The 20,336-nt window shown below is 42.9% G+C and overlaps 1 protein-coding gene across 1 annotated transcript in view; it reads right to left on the bottom strand.

Moving 5' to 3' along the window:
* Positions 1 to 4,918: 4,918 nt before the first annotated feature.
* ITFG1 (integrin alpha FG-GAP repeat containing 1) overlaps positions 4,919 to 20,336 on the bottom strand; it is a 312,588-nt gene continuing 297,170 nt past the window's right edge. The window contains exon 18 of the mRNA XM_030204383.1: positions 4,919 to 5,360. Within this exon, the coding sequence (XP_030060243.1) occupies positions 5,301 to 5,360 (60 nt within the window). The 3' untranslated portion in view covers positions 4,919 to 5,300. The remainder of the gene's footprint in view (positions 5,361 to 20,336) is intronic.

Here is a 20,336-nt window from a genome sequence, read left to right as displayed (position 1 = left end):
TCAGTGGGCAAACTTACAAAATCAGCAAGGGATCAAATACTTATTTCCCCCACTGTATCACCATGTGTCCAGCTTCTCCCTATCTCCCTCCCCCACACCAACATGTCCCTCTCCTCTTTGACCCCACCCCATCCAGCTTCTCTCCCCCAGCCCACCCCTTCTGCAGGTCCAGCACCTCTCTCCCTTCCCTCCAACCTCTAGCTCCCCCCTGCAGATCCAGCAGCTCTCTCCTTTCCCTCCAGCCACCCTACAGGCCCAGTACCTTTTTCCCTTCCCTACCACCTCCAGCACCCCTCTCCCTTCCCTACCATCTCCAGCCTCCACTGCAGGTCCAGCACCTCTACTACTACTACTTAACATTTCTAAAGCGCTACTAGGGTTACGCAGCGTTATACAATTTAACATAAAAGGCCAGTCCCTGCTCAAAGAGCTTACAATCTAAAGGACAAGTGAAAAGTCAGTTCAATAGGGGCAGTCAAATTGGGGCAGTCTGGATATCCAGAAGCATTGAAGAGGTGGGCTTTAAGCAAAGACTTGAAGATGGGCAGGGAGGGGGCTTGACGTAAGGGCTCAGGAAGGTTGTTCCAGGCATAGGGTGAGGCGAGGCAGAATGGGCGGAGCCTGGAGTTGGCAGTGGTGGAGAAGGGTACTGAGAGGAGGGATTTGTCCTGTGAACGGAGGTTTCGGGTGGGAACATAAGGGGAGATGAGGGTAGAGAGGGGCAGCAGACTGAGTACATTTGTAGGTAAGAAGGAGAAGCTTGAACTGAATGCGGTATCGGATTGGAATTCCCTTCCCTGTGGCACCCAACCCCTCCCTGACACGTCCAACACCACTCCCCCTTCCCTGTGATCTCCAGCTCTCCTCCACAAGTCTAGTGCGTCTCTCCAACCCCAATCCAACTCTCTCTCCCTCCCCCCCCCACCTCCAGTCCTCCCTGCAAGTCCAGTCCCTCTCTCCCTTCCTTCACACCTCCAGCCCACTCCTGCAGGTCCAGCAACTTTCTCCCTCCTTCCCTCTCACCCACCACCAGCACCCCTGCAGGTCCAGCACCTCTTCAATCCCCAACTCCCCCTGCAGGTCCAGCACCTCTCTCCAATCCCGCATCCCACAGATCCAGCAGCGGTGCTCTTGCTCTTCCTTTCCTCATCCTCCAAGCATGGCGCTTTCAATTTTACAATACCAGCGCTACCTGGCAGCGATTCAAACAGGCCTGCTCCAGGAGCTTCCCTTTACCTCATCCCACTTACTGCGAAACTTTCTGTTTATGCAGGGTGGGATGTGGCAGAGGGAAGGCCCCCGGAGCAGGCCTGTCTGAATCACTGCTGGTATTGTAAAATTGAAAGCGTGGTGGCAGGGGTTGAGGGAGGGAAAGGAAGAGCAAGAGAACCGCTGCTGGATCTGCGGGGTGGGGGTGGGGGGGTAGGAGAGACTGAGGTATGCCGGATCCTGCGTTGCTGGGATGCACCATTTCTAGGTGGGCCTTTAGTGAAAGTGGGTGAGTCTGGGCCCCCATGGCTACACCCTTGATTCTGAATTGTAATAAAGATTGTTGGACACATAATAGTGAATCGTAATGTGTATGATTTAAGTTGTTAAACCTCAAACAAACTAAATGTGTCAGGTTTCATATTTCTCATGTGTGTTTGTTTTGAAAATCCATTAACATTTAAATTGAAGAGAAAGAACTAGTAAAGCATCATTTTAGGGAAACTGTTGTTTTATGGTTAAAAAAAATAGTAACTGACACTCAGAAGCATTTGATGTTAAGGGCGGTATATCAAGTCCTTATTAAACTAAACTACCAAGGGTGTGTGTCCAGCATCACATCTATGTCAGCTTGATATCTGAAAACACCAAAAGCAAGCCCTTATTTTAAACACGTAGTCTTGTTTTTTTAACAAAGCTGTGAAAAACTGAAACATGAGAATGCATCTCACCTTATGAAAAATGGGAATCCGACAGTGTGCGTGATAACCTAAATAAATCTGAAACATTCTATTTTATTCTTTGCTAACATAGCAGGTCTAATTTACAAATATGTGTCAATACTGTTACCGTGTGCACCGTTAATTATTTTGCAATTTAATACGAAGCAAGCCTTCAAAAGTAGATTCTGTAAAACAGAACTTGAAAGAGTTACACCTCTCATTGTTGGTTGTGAAAACACTGGTATCATAACCCTAACAGTGATCACCTGGCATATTTACATTCCAACTGATACAAGAAACCCAGACAAAGTGGTAAAGGAGAACCACACAAGAATGTCATTGATAATAGAAGTGTCAGTACATCGACCGGAGAGGAGGAAGATCCTCAAGTACCAAGAAATGCAATCAGAGACCAAGATAATGTGGCAGAAACTTACAGAAATATTCTCAATTGTATGTGACTGGCCTGATTGAAAATAATTTTCAAGGTCACTTTTGTCATGGTGAATGTACGTATTACACCTTATACATTCCTGAAGCAAGTATTAGAGCAAATTAGCAGTAAATTGAAAAGACTGAGACCATGTCCAACATATCCTGGTTTGGGAATGAGGTTCAATAGGTACAAAAGTAACCTATTTGCAGACACCACCCCCTAAGAAAATTAATTTTGTCCTGCAAACTTGTTTATACATCTGAAGCAAATTATCTGGGTTTAGGCACGTGTCAGTCTCTTATAACATTAGATGACCTTAGAAACTGCAGAACTATGGCTATTATGCATTTGCAAGCACAATGCTATAATTTAATTTCTGATGTGCTCACCCAGCACCAGAGCTGGCTGTTGTGGCACCTGGGGCATCACCACAGGAAATGCAATGTGCAGTGCAGGGCACTTTCCTTCTCCACAGAGAACAGCGGGAAGTGCCCTGAAAAATCTAACACCTTGGGCAACGTCCCAGTCACATCAGAACAATGTTTCAGAAGGAGCATTAGCCAGTGGATGAGGAGCAGCTGGCTACAGAACCTTAACACATCACAGGACAGCTGAACCAGCCTGAAATGAACAAGATGCAATTTATTCCTTCCATAAAATAATTTGTGTACCCCTATATCTGTCTTTATCAGACTTTACACAGACCACATAATATTTTGCACACACAACAGTGGATGTTATAATTTATCTAATTACAGATCTATTATTTATTTTTCTCACATCTTACTAGCAACTCTGCTGTGCTCCAGTGGGTGCTCAAGTTCATCATAATTCATGGATAAATAATGCATGTTCATTAATGCAATACTGCTCTCCCTTTCTAATTTCTCTCTCTCTATATATATATATTGCACACATACACAAACTCACTGTTAAACAATAAATGTGTTTCAGGTTTTAATAAAGAGCATTTATTAATGGAATTAAATAAGCACAGTTTAAGTGCACAGTAGTCCGTCAATTTAAACAAATCACTTCACAACACAGAACAAAGAGTAAATGTCTTGGTAAAAAAGCTGAACACCATAATCACTGTCCTTACAATTAAAAAGCAGAAATGACACCATTGTCCATTGTATTTTATATGAATTTCCATCATTATCATTAACATCTTATTCTTTCTAAGATATTTTTGGACAGCGGCACCAAGCATCTTATCTGATTGCTTAACATTTGGAAAACTGAAGATTGAATGCCTTAAGAATTTCTGTCAGTGATTCTTTTCAATTTAAAACACAGTGGAATTGTGCAATAAGCACCACTCTATATGAATGAAGAATGCTATACACTAGCACTGGGCAAACTACAGCCTGTCACTGCCTACATTCCAGTCCGCTTCACACCACAAATTTTTACATTCACTGCAGCCCACCATTACCCATGCTGTTGCTTTCACCGTTGCCAAGGGAAGCAGAGGTAGAAGTGCACCAGTGCTCTTTCTGGTCTCTCTGCCATTGTCATCCCTCAGAGCCTTGAACGTTCGCTTTTAAAGAAGGTGCGATACTGGCATGCCATTAACATTCAGGGTTCTGAGGGATGACACCGGCAGAGTGACTGGCAGGAGCACTGGTGCACTCCTGCCTCTTTCTTGTCAGTGCTGTCATCAGAAGCAATGGCACAGACATTGGCGGTGACAGTTGTGGAGCTCCATCGGGAAGAAAAGGGAAATCTATGGAACAGCAGCCATTAGAAAGGAACCGAAGTTTCTCATTTTCAAGCAATGGCACAAAAACAATTCAAAGATGGTGCACACAGGTCTGTACTAAATAGAAGTAGTTTTATTTTCATATTAGCAGTGCTACATGCATTAATTGCCAAGTAATGATTCCATCACTGTAAAAATACATACGTGTGGCACTAGTAATTTGAGAAAAACTACCAATGAATAGTCAATGCAGTGGTTAGGAGGACCCTTCCACACCTCATATCAGAAACTGTGCTGACCTCTTAGCCCGGTCACAGCTGCGGGATTCAGCCTCCACGCCAAAAGGTTTGCCCACCCCTGTAATACACATTCTGAATCTTGATACAATTGTGTTCCTTTCAAATCAACTTGATTTAACATTATTTCTTATCAACTGTACTCTTTAAGCCAGATTGTAACAAACTCTCTACTTTTTGGGATTCTGCCAGCTACTTGTGACCTGGCTTGGCTGCTTTTAGTACCTACATTTGATTAGCTATTAATACGGTGCATTATTCCAACAGACACATTTTTTAATATCTGCCTTTACTGTACAGTGAATTTATAACAAAGGCAAAGATGACTAAGCACATCAGACCAATATATATCCTTACACCTGGTCATAATGATCATTTTCCTTTTTTACAATAATGTGATTTACAATGCAGATATGAACGATTACTGTGACCAACTCACTTGGTACCAAAAGCATATGCTCTGTAAAATTTAGGGCCCTGTTTACTAAGCCGTGCTGTAGGCACACTAACGTTTTAGCGGGTGCTAACGCTACAGACACCCATATATTCCTATGGGTGTCTCTAACATTAGCACATGCTAAAAATGCAAGCGCATCTTAGTAAACAGGGCCCTTAATTTTTGTTCCATGAAATATAATGTAAACCCTGGATCTACCAAGTTCTGTGATCCCCATTAAGAAAAAAAAAGTGCATCTTTGTTAAATAAAACCCCAACCCCCAAAATATATACAGAGTGTTCACTTAAAGACCCTGACCCCTGCAGATCTGCTGATTAATGCTCATGAATAAATACCATCTAATGCAACATTTACAAATAGTGCACTTTACAGTGGCTCTCTTCTGCCTTCCCGTTCAAATTTAAAGCAATAAAGGGCTAGAACTGATTCATTAGTGAGCTACGGTGGTCACCCTCAATTGGCACTGAAGTTACTTCACATGGCATCAAAATGGAACCTGTGAGCTTCTTGTCGCTTTTCTCTGTCATCAGCTTTCTGAAAAATATACATTGAAGACACATTGTGAAATTCAACAAACAGTGTAACATCTGAGATGTTAGCTGCTGAGTGGTTAGATCAATGATTTTTGACACAGTCATTTCTACCATAAAATTTAAATTTCACACTTTTGTTGTACTTCACTTACATAGTTCTAAGTGGATTACAAAATATATCAAAAAATTACAAACTCTCCTATAACACTTATGATCCAAATAAAATTACATCACCAATTATTTAAATTCACAAGAGCCATTAATGACTATTTAAGTGCTAAAGTAATGGAAAGCACTGGCTCATTACCATTAACTTTCATATTCTACCTACAACCAGAGTTCTAAAGCAGATTACAATATAACAATAAAATAAATACAACTGATATATACAAAAATAATTAGTTACAATACAAACAAATCAATATATAATTAAGTTAAAATAAACACTGACAAAAACAGGCTTTAAGAACATAGTAACATAGTAGATGACGGCAGAAAAAGACCTGCACGGTCCATCCAGTCTGCCCAACAAGGTAAACTCATATGTGCATACCTTACCTTGATTTGTACCTGTCTTTTTCGGTGTACAGACCGTATAAGTCTGCCCAGCACTATCCCCTCCTCCCAACCACCGACTCTGGCACAGACCGTATAAGTCTGCCCAGCACTATTCCCCGCCTCCCAACCACCAGTCCCACCTCCCACCACTGGCCCTGGCACAGACCGTAAAAGTCTGCCCACCACTATCCTCACCTCCCAACCACCAACTCCTCTTTCCCCCACCGGCTCCACCACCCAATTTTGGCTAAGCTTCTGAGGATCCATTCCTTCTGCACAGGATTCCTTTATGTATATCCCACGCATGTTTGAATTCCGTTACCGTTTTCATCTCCACCACCTCCCGCGGGAGGACACTATGGCTTCTGGCACCTTTGTCAGCACTTAGGGCTTCATTTACAAAGCTGTGCTAGCAATTCCCGTGCAGCAAATGAGAAGAAGCCCATAGGAATTGAATGGGCTTCCTCTCGTTTGCTACACAGAGAATTGGTAGCATGGCTTTATAAAAGAGGCCTTTAGGGCTCTGTTTACTAAGCTTTGCTAAATAAAATAGCGTGCGCTAAAGCAAAGTTACTTACCTGTAGCAGGTATTCTCCGAGGACAGCAGGCTGATTGTTCTCACATATGGGTGACGTCCACGGCAGCCCCAGGTCCGGAAAATCTTCCTAGCAACAAAGGTTGCTAAAGCCTTCGAGCGTGCGGGTGCGCGCACTGCGCATGCGTGGCCATCTTCCCGCCCGTCGCGCGAGAGACCCGCTTCAGTCAACTTATGAAGCAAAAACAAAGAAAAGAACAACTCCAAAGGGGAGGCGGGCGGGTTCGTGAGAACAATCAGCCTGCTGTCCTTGGAGAATACCTGCTACAGGTAAGTAACTTCGCTTTCTCCGAGGACAAGCAGGCTGCTTGTTCTTACTGATGGGCATCCCTAGCCCCCAGGCTCACTCAAAACAACAAACAGGGTCAACTGCGCTGCGCAATGGCGAGGACATAACAAAAATTGACCTACGAAGAAACATCTAACTGAGAGTGCAGCCTGGAACAGAATAAAAATGGGCCTCGGAGAATGCTAGATACACCCATAGGAATATATGGGTGTCTGTAGCGTTAGCATGCACTAATTTTTAGCACATGCTAAAAACACTGGCACACCTTAGTAAACAGGGCCCTTAATGAAACTTTAAATAAGGCAGCTTTAAGGACATCTTGAAAGGAAGTTAACTGGCATGTTGATCATTAACAGATGATAAAAATAAACATAAGGAATAGTACTTCAGTAATTAGCCTCAAAACCACTTATTATGAAAATATATTTAGAACTCCCCCACTCCCAGTAAAACTACCTTTTAATAGTTTGCTACCCTGCAAGAGTCTTACTTCAACCAAAGCTAATTTTAGTTTTATGGGTCTATTATCCTGCACATTCAGGTTAATGGACAGGGTGCCTGATGACACACAGAGTTTAGCTGGTAACATAAGGTGGATAGTGATGTTGGCCCTTTGAATCTCCAATCATGGACATGGCAGGCGTAATTTTATACAGATCAGGTAGGTTGAGATATGTGTCAGAAAACTGGGCTGCCTGAATGTGTACCTGTATTTTTTAGGAACTGTGTGGAAGGAGCTACACATTCATCTCTCTGGCTACTGAAGTTCATAAAAGTACGTGTAGAACTGTACATACACACATTTGTGTGTGTACATTTCAGAAATGGTGCTTTCAGTAAGGATTACAAAGACAGCATAGTACAAGCCACAATCACACTTTTCTGCCATTTCACTTTTACCTGACAATAAAACTATGGTACAGTAGCCAGTTGTCTCAAACAGAACTGATATAGTCCCTTATCAAACCACTGAACACACTACAGATCACAGAAGATGAGCAGATGGTATTTTGGTAGGAGTAGAGGAGCAGCCTAATGGTTAATGCAGCGGACTGATATCCTGGGGAACTGGGTTCAGTTCCCACTGCAGCTCCTTGTGACCCTGGGCAAGTCACCTAACCCTCCATTGCCCCAGGTACAAAAAACCCACCTTAGATCAGTGTTTCCCAAACCTGGTCCTGGAGGCATCCCTGCCAGTCAGGTTTTCATGATAGCCTCAACGAATATTCATGAGAGAGATTTGCATGCAGTGGAAGCAATGCATGACTTGGTAAGATTTCTTTGGAAGATGGCTTGAGGAGATGACTTGGGAAGATGGTGAAAAATCTTAATGGAATTACAGTAGATTAAGGAGGGATCAGCCCCTAGAACAGTTGCTAATCACAAAGGCATGCTAGGAAGACTGGACTCTCTCACAGAGCCTGCAGGGACAGAGAGGAAAGGCTGGCCCTAGCTCAGAGCTAACAGCCAATAGGGAAAGCTCACAAGGAGTCAATCACAGGAACTGCAAACAATAGGAAAAGCAGTCCTAATATACAGTGTTATCTATTACAGACACAATGCAATTAAATACAAATAATATTCATACTAAATATGAATCACAATATACCCTGCCTCCATGAATATGGGGGCAGAACACAGAGAGTAGGAAGAAGGCAGCCAATGTGAGAAGTCTTTCAGCCAGGTTACTTTGTTCTCACAGTTTGATTATATGAGTATAAATCCTAACTAGAAGTCTTGGAGGAAATGCAAATGCTCACAGAGCTGGGCCTGTCGGGCAGGCTATGCAGGAACCTAGGAGGCCGAATGCTTGGGCAATGGCAACACTAGTATTGCTGACTATTTAGATTACTATAGAGCCTTGTGAATAGGCATGAAAAAGGCAGGTACATAAGCACCGCCATACCGGGAAAAGACCAAGGATCCAGCAAGCCCAGCATCCTGTCTCAGACAGCGGCCAATCCAGGCCCCAAGAACCCGGCAACCCCCCCCCCCCCCCAAAAAAAAAAAATTCTCCCCCTTTTTTTTCCCCCCTCTTCTTTAAAAATAATGTTAAATGGATTTTTCCTTCAGGAATCTGTCCAAACCCCCCTTAAACTCCATAAGGCCAGCTGCTGTCACTACGTTCTCCGGCAACGAGTTCCAGAGTCCAACTATACGCTGAGTAAAGAAAAACTTTCTCCTAATTGTTTTAAATCTACCATATTCTAGCTTCATCTTGTGTCCCCTGGTTCTATTATTGTTTGAAAGTGTAAACAAATGCTTCACATCTGTCCGCTCTACTCCGCTCATTATCTTGTAGACTTCTATCATATCACCCCTCAGCCGCCTTTTCTCAAAGCTGAAGAGCCCTAACCTTCTTAGCCTTTCCTCATAGGGAAGTCGTTCCATCCCTTTTATCATTTTCGTCGCCCTTCTCTGCACCTTCTCCAATTCCTTTATATCTTTTTTGAGATGCGGCGTCCAGAATTGGACACAATATTTGAGGTGCGGTTGCACCATGGAGCGATACAACGGCATTATAGCATCCTCGTGTTTTTCCATCCCTTTCCTAATAATACTCAACATTCTGTGCGCTTTCTTAGCCGCCACAGCACACTGAGCAGAAGTTTTCAATGTCTTATCAATGATGACTCCCAGATCCCTTTCTAGTTCTGTGACTCCTAACGCGGAACCTTGCATGACATAGCTGTAATTCGGGTTCCTCTTACCCACATGCATCACGTTGAACTTGTCAACACTGAACTTCATCTGCCACTTGGACGCCCAATCCCCCAGTCTCACGAGGTCCTCCTGCAATCTTTCACACTCCTTCTGCGACTGGGGGCAGCAGCTGGGTGGGACAAGGGTGGAGCAGTAAACTTACCCAGTAACCGCACGCACACATTCATAGCTGCATCCAGGGCTGGTTTTAGACATTTAGGTGGCCCAGGGCAGAAATCAGGGAGGGGGACTCAAAGCTGGCATTCGACCTACGCCTCCTTTAGCTTGAGGCAGGGTTTGGGGCCCCCTAGGGTAGGGGGGCCCACAGCAATTGCCTTGTTTGCCACTCCCTAACACTGGTCCTGGCTGCACCTACTTCATAACAGGTGTAACCTATTGTGAAAGCATTTATTACTGGAGATTGTTATGTCAGCCTGCCTTTAAAAAGCACATATACACGCATGTTGTCTTTATAAAACAAATATAAAATAGATACTTTTATGAAACTTTTTATAGGCACCTTGAATTAAAATTACCCTCTAGGTAATAAAGCAACTCTTAGTCACTTGTAGTGAGCTCCAGTGATCTCTTTCTTTCTGCACAATGAACTGTTCACACACAAAGTGTAGCAGTAGCTTTATCAGGCTTCCCCATTTTATCATTTTTTTTCTATTATTCAACCAAGGACAGTCTAAGTTAAAAGTGTAGTAATTTTATTTGACAGCTGTGATTACAGTTTGGCTAAGCAGCAGGGCTTTGGCTATTCTGCCAACTGGAGGCTAGAGTGAATACATAGTAATTGAGAAAAATGGGAATGTTTTAACACATTTACAGAAAAATCCTCAAATGCTTAAAAAATAAATAAATTAGTCATTTTGTGGAAGCATGGCATTAATGCCATCACTCAACTCTGATACAAGCTACAGTGCTACTGTATGAACTGGTGTACTGTACTAGTTCATAGACTAGAAGCCAGGTAGGAAGGAGATCACTTAGTTTCTATTAAGAACAGCATCTGAACTGTATACTGTAAAATGTCTATACAGAAAGTAGCAATACCCAATATATCCCTTTTAAATTATCACTGAAATTCTTTTGGACCCCAGGTGCAATCATGTCTCTAAGTTCACTCTTTATTCTCTTGAACAGGCTACTTGAATGAAAGGCGGTAAATAAATCCTAATAAAGAAAGGAACACCAAATGAGAAAAAAAGTCCTTTGCTTCCAGGGCTGGTGAAAGGATATTAGGCATCCTAGAAAAACCTTCTGCATTGTGCCCCCACCCCCCACCCCACCACAATTAACTTTCAGGCCTACTGGGATCCTCAACAATTATGATCACCCACAACACTATCTCTCCCAGAATAATCCAGGTAAATGGCAGTTTGAATAAGTACTCCCTGTTATTTCCTTGACTTTGTATAGTTTTCAGGACCGACTGTTTGCTTTCACTGCAGCTGTTCTTTGGCACCCTTCCAGAAGCACTGGCCTAACAGTTGGGACAGGCTTGTTTCTTACTCTGGCCCAAGTACCTTGGAATGAACCCAGTGGTGTGCTGGAGCCGGCTTGCACCGGCTCACAAGAGCCGGCTGTTAAATTTTCTTCGGCCTTGCGAGCCGATTGTTAAAAACTGCGAGCCGGCTCTCCTCCCTCCCTCCGGATCCGGTCCCTCACCGACCTGACACCTGCCTTGTCCTTCGAATTCTTCGGGGCAGGCAGACTTGCCTGCCCGCTGCCAGCGCTAACTCTCCCCCACTGCCAGTTCACGCTTTAAAAATGGCTGCCGAGACTTACAGAGGCGGCCTCGCGAGACTTCTGCTGAAGTCTCGGTGGCCATTTTGAAGCGCGATCCGGCAGCGGGGGAGAGTCAGCGCTGGCAGCGGGTAGGCAAGACTGCCTGCCCCAAAGAATTTGAAGGCCAAGGCAGGGTGACTCAGAGTCAGGTTGGTGAGGGACCGGATCTGGAGGGAGGGAGGAGAATTTGCTGAACAACTCGGGAGGGGGTGGCAGGGGAGAGAAGGGAGTCGCTGGGCATGGGTGAATGAATGGAGGGGTGAGAAGGGTCGCTGGGTATGGGTGCATGCAGGGCAAGGGAGAGGATGGTCACTGCTGGACATGGGTGCATGCAGGGCAGGGGAGAGGAGGGTCACTAGACATGGGTAGATGGAGGGCTGGGGAAAGGAGGGTCGCTGGGTATGGGTGCATGCAGGGCAGCGCAGGGGAGAGGAGGGTCACTGGGTATGGGTGCATGGAGGGCAGGGGAGAGGAGGGTCCCTGGGTATGGGTGCATGGAGGGCAGGGGAGAGGAGGGTCCCTGGGTATGGGTGCATGCAGGGCAGGGGGAGAGAAGGGTCGCTGGACATGGGTGGATGGAGGGGAGAGGAGAAAGAAGAAATGCTGGACATGGATGGAGGGAAGAGTGAGGAAGGAGATGAGGGAAAAAGAAGAGAGGAGAAAAACTGCACATGGATGAAGAAAATAGGCAGAAGCTGAGGACCAGAAATGAAGAAGAAAGGAGGAAAGGAAAGAAATAAATGGAAAGGAAGCCCTGGAAACGGAGTTAAGAGGACAGATAGCAGCAGAATCGGATACTGGGCCAGCATGATCAGAAAAACAGTCACCAGACAACAAAGGTAGAAAAAAAATCATTTTATTTTCATTATAGTGAATCAGGTGCTCAACATTAAAAGTTTATATTTACTTATTTATGGCATTTTATCGCACATTAAACATGAATTAGATTGGAACCTGGGATTATTTATTTTTTTCTCCCTGGAGTAATGCATTGCCCCCCCCCAGGCTCTCTCCCCGGCTATAGTCAGCTCTGCAATTTGGGGGGGGGGGGGGGGCGCAGAAAGGGACCGGGGAGAGAGCCTGTTGTTAAACATTTACCAGCACACCACTGAATGAACCTTCCCTTTACCTGCAAACATGCAACTTCAAATCTGCAAATAGTTAAACCTCCATGTACTGTATATGTCTTGATATTTTCTTATGTAACTGGTAAGAGGTATTCTTTTTTAAAACATACTAACATATACATTGTAAAACAAAGTTGTGGAACCGTGATGGGTGTTATCTGAAGAAAGCAGTTCACTAATAATGAAAAAAAAAACCTATGTAAACCCCTGGGCAAGAAGGGTTAACTGATATAAGAACTGAACAAGTTGGGAAAACATACAGAGCATGGCTCATGGAATTCTTTCCAAAATGTGTGTTTGTGTTGGGGGGGGGGGGGGGGGGCAAGAGGTGGATGTGTGTGAACATGTTTATGTATGTCTATGCATATATTTTTAATGTTTTTAAAAAAATATTTATTCTTTATTAATGTCAAAAGTATGGCATATAATATAGAACAGAAATAAACCACAGTGTCTCAGCTGCAAAATATTACACAAGTTGAACACAATATGTAATAACAAAACCCCTATGACCTCACCCCTTCCCACAAGGCAGTATCCACTGATTCAACAAGCATCGACCATGAACGACAGAAAAATGCATATAGCTAGTTGTCATCCTCTGCACTTAGATTTAAGTTAAAGTAGTTCTGTCTCCATTATATGTATCTAATTTCACACAATTTGTATAAGAATGTTATCCATTTTAAGAACAGAAGGGTCTTTCCAGCACCTTGGAATCTCTAATTTAACTACAGAAATATACGTCAACAACCACTGTCCTGAAACACCTGTCCACATTTCTAGTAATCGTTGTTAAAAAAAAAAAAAAAACCCTCCCCTCAGACAACAGAATTACATTTCTCCCACTTATTTTGGTAATGAGAGCAGAAACTTCTTTCCACAGGGATTGTAAGAGGGCAATCTCACCACATATGTTCCAAAGTACCCAATGTAGGATGTTATGTCAGTTGCAGGTTGGGTGGTTGTTGAGTGTTGGGTAGTTTGTGGGATAAAGGGGTAGTTATGGGGGAGGGGATTTGTTTTTGGGGTTTGGGGCAATTTGTAGGAGTGGGGTAGTTTACAGGTTTGTGGGCAGTTTTTGTGGAGTGGGGAAGTTTGCAGGGTGTAGGTTTAGGGGTAGGAGCAGTTTGGGAGTGGTGTGGCAGTTGGAGGGGTAGTTTTTAGGCGTGGGGCAGTTGGAGGGGTTAGTATTTGGGGATAGAACAATTTGCAGGGTGGTGAGGCAGTTGCAGGATACTTTTTAGGTGTGGGAGCAATATGTGGGGTGGTGGGGCAGTTGAAGGTGTGTGTTTTTTTAGGCCGCGGGAAAAGTCCACCTTTTAAATTTCCTTGCGCTGTTCTCTAACTGCTCCATTTCACTCAGTTTCTATGAACAGAAACTGGAGTGGAGGATTAGCCTAATGGTTAGTGCAGTGGCCTGAGAACCAGGGGAACCAAGCTTGATTTCCACTGTAGCTCTTTGCGACTCTGAGCAAGTCACTTAATCCTCCATTGCCCCGGGTATAAAATAACTACATTGGATTATAACCACAAAAAGGCGGTATATCAAATCCCATCCAAAGAAACTGACAAACATTCCCGACCCTTTTGTATAATTCTTTCCAACTTCTGTTGGGTTGGAATTGGAAAGAATAAAAATGATGGAAATTCAGAATTGGAACTGCCAGAGTAAAACTTTTAATCAGTATAAGCAATTTATCTTGGCACCAAAATCTTTCTAGTCAGTGCAGTATTTACATCTGACTACCTGAAAGAGTACTAAAATGTTTTAAGCTTTAGGTCTAGCTGTTCCTGTGTATTCTAATACATGGTTGTTATGGCTGTTGTTCATGTAACAAGATAGTCAACATTTTGTAGCAAAAGTGTATACATCTTGACCTGTGAGAAAGAGAACATGGCTGTTATCTTGGTTCTTGGAAAGCTTGGCTAATGGCCAAAAAAAAAGTGATGACAACAGATCAGGTCAAGAGAAACCTAGTCAAAGAAAACAAGAAAACCCAAACCACCAGTATAGCAATCAATAAAATTCATCGAAAATAGGATGAGACCAGTGAAGTGAAGCAGCAATGTTTCAGCGGATATCCACCTCAGAGGTACGATAACATTTGTAAAGACTATGTTAACATTTGTTGATTAATCACATTAACTAAAGTGATTGTGCTAATTTTCTGTGTGATTACAATTCTTTTTTTTTTTTTTTAATAAATTTGATTGAAGTTTTCAATAAAAATGCAATAAAACAAAGAGAAAAGCTCATAGTTTACAACAACAACATGGGAATTAGAAGTACATTCAATCCAGTGTCATTGAATATGTAACAATAATAAATGGCAATTAAGTTATTAATGGTAAAGCAGCTGAAATGTAATTGAGAGAGCACTTAAACTGAAATTTTTAAAGTAAATAAGTAGATAGATAAATAAAGTGAAATAAAAGGGGGAGGGGAAAAGATAATGAATAAGGATGATGAAGTGGTTACTGCAGGACAAAAATGAGAAGGGAGGGAAAGCAATATTTTAAGAACCAGTATCAGAAAAATAATACTTGATAGAGCCATATTAATAATCTCTTTGGTTTTTGAGCAAGAATATAATAATATCTTAAGCAGTGGCGTACCAAGGGAGGGGGCGGTCCGCCCTGGGTGCATGCCACTGGGGGGGGGGGGGGGGGGGGGGGGGGGTGCCGCGCCTGTCGGCTCTTCGTTTTCATGCTCCCTTTGCCCTGGAACAGGAAGTAACCTGTTCCGGGGCAGAGGGAGCATGAAAACGAAGAGCCGACAGGCGCGCGGGCACCCCCCCAGCGGCGTGCACCCGGGTTTTTTTTTCGCCGGGGGATCGCGCTGCACATGAGGGGGGGTGTTCTTTTGCCGGGCGGGGGTGTCGCGCTGTTCCGGGGGAGGGGGGGTGGGCGCTGCACCCGGGGGGTGGGGCACATCGGCGATCCGCCCCGGGTGTCAGCCCCCCCAGGAACGCAACTGATCTTAAGACTTTATTTTCGGAACTCAAAGGCTCAATTCTGTGGATCTAAAGTCTGGATGTATCCAGACGTGACTAAACAAACACAACAGAAAAGAAAGGCGTTTCTTGCTTTGAAACAAAAGACAATTGATATTGGGGGTTCCTTTTTTTGGCATATTCGTCTAAATGTGTAGTAAAATTAGGTCAAACTAAATATAATTTCTTTTCACCAGAACTGAAATCGTTTCTAGAAATGAAACAGCTGAAGTAAATGTAGAAATAATCTGGAGATAGGCAGCTTTTACCTTTAGTATATGTTACCTATTTTGAATACTTCTCTAACTCTATCACTCCCCCCTTCCGTTTTTTGAGGTCTAAGAAAGGCTAATGTATTTCCTTAGTTTACTGATTAGTTAAATTCTAATTTTCTTGTCCTGTATAAGATATTTCTTTTACTTCAATGTTTTGAACAGATGTAAGATGAGAATATTAATATTACTTATTATTTGCCTGTGTTTCTGTTGCAAGGTTATCCTTGTTAATTGTATATTAAAAATACAAATAAAGAATTAAAAAAAGAAAAAGAAAAAGAACCAGTATCAGAAGTCATTACATAATGTTCAAGGGCCAATTAGACCTTATGAGTATGAAGTAGAGATTTAAGCTTATTGACAAGCCAAAGCTCAAACGTGTGTTTGTAGCAGAGTGCCACCAAAAATGAACGTTTAGTTTTGTATTAATTTTCAAGTTAATTAAAACCAGTTTGAGAGCTATCGCTATTACGTTGTTGAAAAGGTTATCATCCAGGGAATCTTCAAGTGATAGGGAACCAAAAATAATTAGCTTAGGAGCAAAAAGTGTGGAGAGTCCAAAAATAGTAGAGACAATTTGCCAAACTTGATTAAAAATTTTAATCACGATTAATAAACAGCTGGGCTGGTGCTCCACCTCTGACCTCCCCCCCTCCCTCCGTCCGGTGGTCCAGCAGCTCTCTTGTCCTGGCCAATGTCTGCAATATAACTGGGCTTCCTCCTCCAGCCCCGAGAGTCTTCCTGCAATTTCATCCTGCCTTCTCTGATGCAACATCTCAGATAGATAAAAACAATGCAATTGTGCTGCTATCATCAAACAATTGTAAAGCTGTCTTCACAGTTCAAGGTAGACTGAAATATGACACTGAATCCCTGTTTTTAACCTTTAAAACCAATGTCAGTGAACCATAAGTCTACTAAGTATGACTGTTAGCTTCTTGGGATAATCCTGTGCAGCAGTAAACAAAGCAGACTGAAGAAAGCAATTATGGGAACGAAAATTGCTAAGCCTATAAAATCGATCTCAGTGTGTCTTTTAAGTGAAAAACAAAAGACCATGATTCTATAAACTTAAGAACAGGGAATAAAATAAATCCAATGTCTTGGAAACACCATGAGGGGCATAATCGAAAGGGGCGCCCAAGTTTTCCTGAGGATGTCCTCGCAGGACGTCCTGGCGAAGGGGCGGGGAAACCCGTATTATCGAAACAAGATGGGCGTCCATCTTTCGTTTTGATAATACCGTCAGGGACGCCCAAATCGCGAAATTTAGGTCAACCTTAGAGATGGTCGTCCTTAGAGATGGTTGTCCCCGATTTTGAGCCACAATGGAAACAGAGGACGCCCATCTCAGAAACGACCAAATCCAAGCCATTTGGTTGAGGGAGGAGCCAGCATTCATAATGCACTGGTCCCCCTGACATGCCAAGACACCAACCGGGCATCCTAGGGGGCACTGCAGTGGACTTCAGAAATTGCTCCCAGGTGCACAGCTCCCTTACCTTGGGTGCTGAGCCCCCCCCTCCCACTACCCACAACTGTACAACACTACCATAGCCCTAAGGGGTGAAGGGGGGCACCTATATGTTTTTGTGCTCGGTGCGTCTTTCTTCTTGGACCATTTATGAGAAAAAAAAAGAAAAGTCCAAGGGAAAAATGCACAAAAACACGCTATTGGGATGTATTGGGGGGGGGGGGGGGCAGTATTGTTAGTAGACTGGCTACACAGACATCCCAGCAGAGCAGTGGGTCACTCTAAGGGGCATTGCAGTGGACTTCACATAAAAGGTGCCAGGTACACATCTCACCATTACACCCTTATATTGTATGGAGAACACTCCAAAAACCTACTGTACCCAACTGTACACCACTAAAATAGCCCTTATGTCTGCTGGTGATACCTATATGTAGGTACAGTAGGTTTTTGGTGGATTTTGCAGGGCTCACACTTTGCACCACAAGTGTAATGGTTAGAGTTGGGATATGGGCCTGGGTTCTGTTCTCTACAGGGAACCCAGTAGTACTGTGCACCAATCACTAGGCTACTCCAGGTACCAGCTTGTTGCTCTAATAGGACTGGCCATAACATCTGAAGTTGCCATACAGGCTGGTGTGTACTGTTTCTTTCACATCTTTGGGTGGGGGGGGGGGTGGGGGTGGGAGGGGGTCAGTGACCACTGGGAGAGTAAGAGGGAATAAGGGAGGGTCATGCCTTAATCCCTCCAGTGGTCATCTAGTCATTTAGAGCACCTTTCTGTGACTTAGTAGCAACTGAGGAAAAAAAACAAAAAAGGAGGAAAAGAACCTAATGCAAACGTGAGCAACAAGACAAAAAAGTGAGGCAGCCCTGGATAGAAAAATGCTCAAGTTTTGAGAACACCCAAATCCTACCCCAACATGCCCCGTTGCGATTTTGATGCACTACATACAAATTGCATAGAAAGCTGCCTTAAAAATGGGTTTCAACGATTTGGATGTTTAGGCAAAAAAAAAAAAAATCCATCTGCCGCTTTTTGAACGTTTTTGTGTTTTTAAAATGAGCCCCTATGCCATTTTACTCCTTTACTACACCAGTAATGGCTTTTATTTTTTTAATGATTCATATGGTCTTATCCTTGTTATAGTCTTGATTTCATTATATTTGTCTTTAATTTGATCTGCACAGTTCTATGAGCTTGAATGTCTTTACAGAGGTTATTATACCCTGGGGCGTGCATTCACTGAAACATGGCTGAGTCAGTTCTGTATTCTCATCCTATTTTCAATAAATTTTACTGATTGCCATACTGGTAGTTCATTTTGTTTTGTTGGTTTATTCAACAAGGTTTCTCTTGACTTGGTCTGTTTTTATCACTTTCTGTGGTCTTCAGCATCTCTTGTTTGGACTTGGATAATGGCCAAAAAAGCCAAAAGATAATTAGACTATTAAGTCACCATCTTAGGAAACTGTGCAAGATAGAGGCAGGGAAAAAAAAAGATGATTTTTTTTTTTGATTTGGTGAAAGAAGAGCATGGTGCTAATCGTTAGAGTGTGCTAAATCTGTTAGCACACCTTAGTAAAAGGACCGCTAAGAATAAAAAACTAAAGAAAGGCACATTGCTATCTCAAAGAAGTGAATCTGGAAGAAAGAATGCAGAGTAATTACCAGAGTACAGCTGTGTGGAGGGGAACAAGAATGACATCATTTCATTGTATTGTGATGCTTTTCTATTAGGTTTAACTTCTGAATTGTGAGCTGCCTATAAGAGTGAGCTTAGATGCTGGCAGGTTCAAATGATAAATTATGGGCAGAGGCATGCTTCACAAGCTGCTGAACATGCACTGTAAAGTTCTCGAAAAACTGTTCCATGTCTGTGCTGTCAGATGACATCAACCATCTATATTACTTGAGGAACTCCTTGTCTTCAGAGAACAAGCTTCCTTCCCCTTGAGTCCAAATAAAAATAAGCATTTTCTTTTAAGCTTGTTTTCCCCACTGTTATGATCAGGGTGGTGAGTCCTTGGTCCACAGTGATGGAAACTGTGGAAGATGAGTCTCCAGCAGGACAGGAGGGTTGCTAGTAGAAGTCACATAGGGTCAGCTTCAGAGCACTACAGTAGCAGGGCTTGCGTCTGGATCAAGGCTGGTGTCTCAGGAACAAAGCTTGCGTCTCAGGAGCAAGGTTAGCATCTCTGGAACAGGTCAGGGTCTCGGGAACAAGATAGCAGCTCAGGAGCAAGGCTAGTATCTCTAGAACAGGTTAGTGTCTCAGGGATAAGAGAGTGTCTCAGGAGCAAGGCTAGCTTCTCTGGAACAGGTCAGCGTCTCAGGGACAAGGATAGGTTCAGATTACTTGGTCATCTTTAGTTTTTTTTTTTTTTTTGTAGGATTTTATTTTGTATGTTTATTATTTTAATTTCATTTGTCTTTTATTGCTGTCATTGTTATCTGCCTTGTATAGGTTCATCTTGCAAAATGAAGTAAATTTGTAACAATTCCTTACAGGAACTGTAGGGGAATGGCTTGAATTAACTTGAAAATTTAGAATCTGAAAATACAGTTTTTAATCAACCCAGACACAAATTACTACTTGCTTGCCAATCTTTTGGATTATTGCACAGAAGTTGGGGAAGATGCGTCACATTTTTCTATCACGTTTAAAACTTGTTTTTTTATTAGCAAATAGCAACGACACAACAAAAAGTAGAAAACTTTCAAAACAGTAAGAAGCAGAATAATATCGTATTCTGAAACATGCTGGACAGTTAAAGAACCTGATCATAACACAAGAAGCAAAATCCCTTTACTGATCTTCACGTGAGACCAAAGTTACATTCTCCCTCAGTTCCTGTCTTCCCTTCCTTCCTTTAACTGATAACCCTTCACAGAAATTAACAATTCAATATCCTACTACGAGCTGCATAGGTCATAGATTTCCAGACACACTTTTCTTTTATATGACAATGCCAATACTGGGATATTACAACACCCACACCAAAAAGAAGGACACAAAGCTTCCACAAGTCAAAAGGGGTGGAAGAAAAATGTTCCAAGATAATCAGACAAAAAAAAAGAAGTTCAAGCTTCTAAAAAATTCTTTATTCTTCAGCGAGTGATCAAACAGGTGTACAAGTCTTGATCCGCCAAAGGCGTAAATAA

This window comes from Microcaecilia unicolor, chromosome 5 (genome assembly GCF_901765095.1).
Source record: "Microcaecilia unicolor chromosome 5, aMicUni1.1, whole genome shotgun sequence".
Classification (NCBI taxonomy): domain Eukaryota; kingdom Metazoa; phylum Chordata; class Amphibia; order Gymnophiona; family Siphonopidae; genus Microcaecilia; species Microcaecilia unicolor.
The sequence above is the reverse complement of the archived record's forward strand: the minus strand, read 5'-3'. Positions and strand labels throughout refer to the sequence as shown.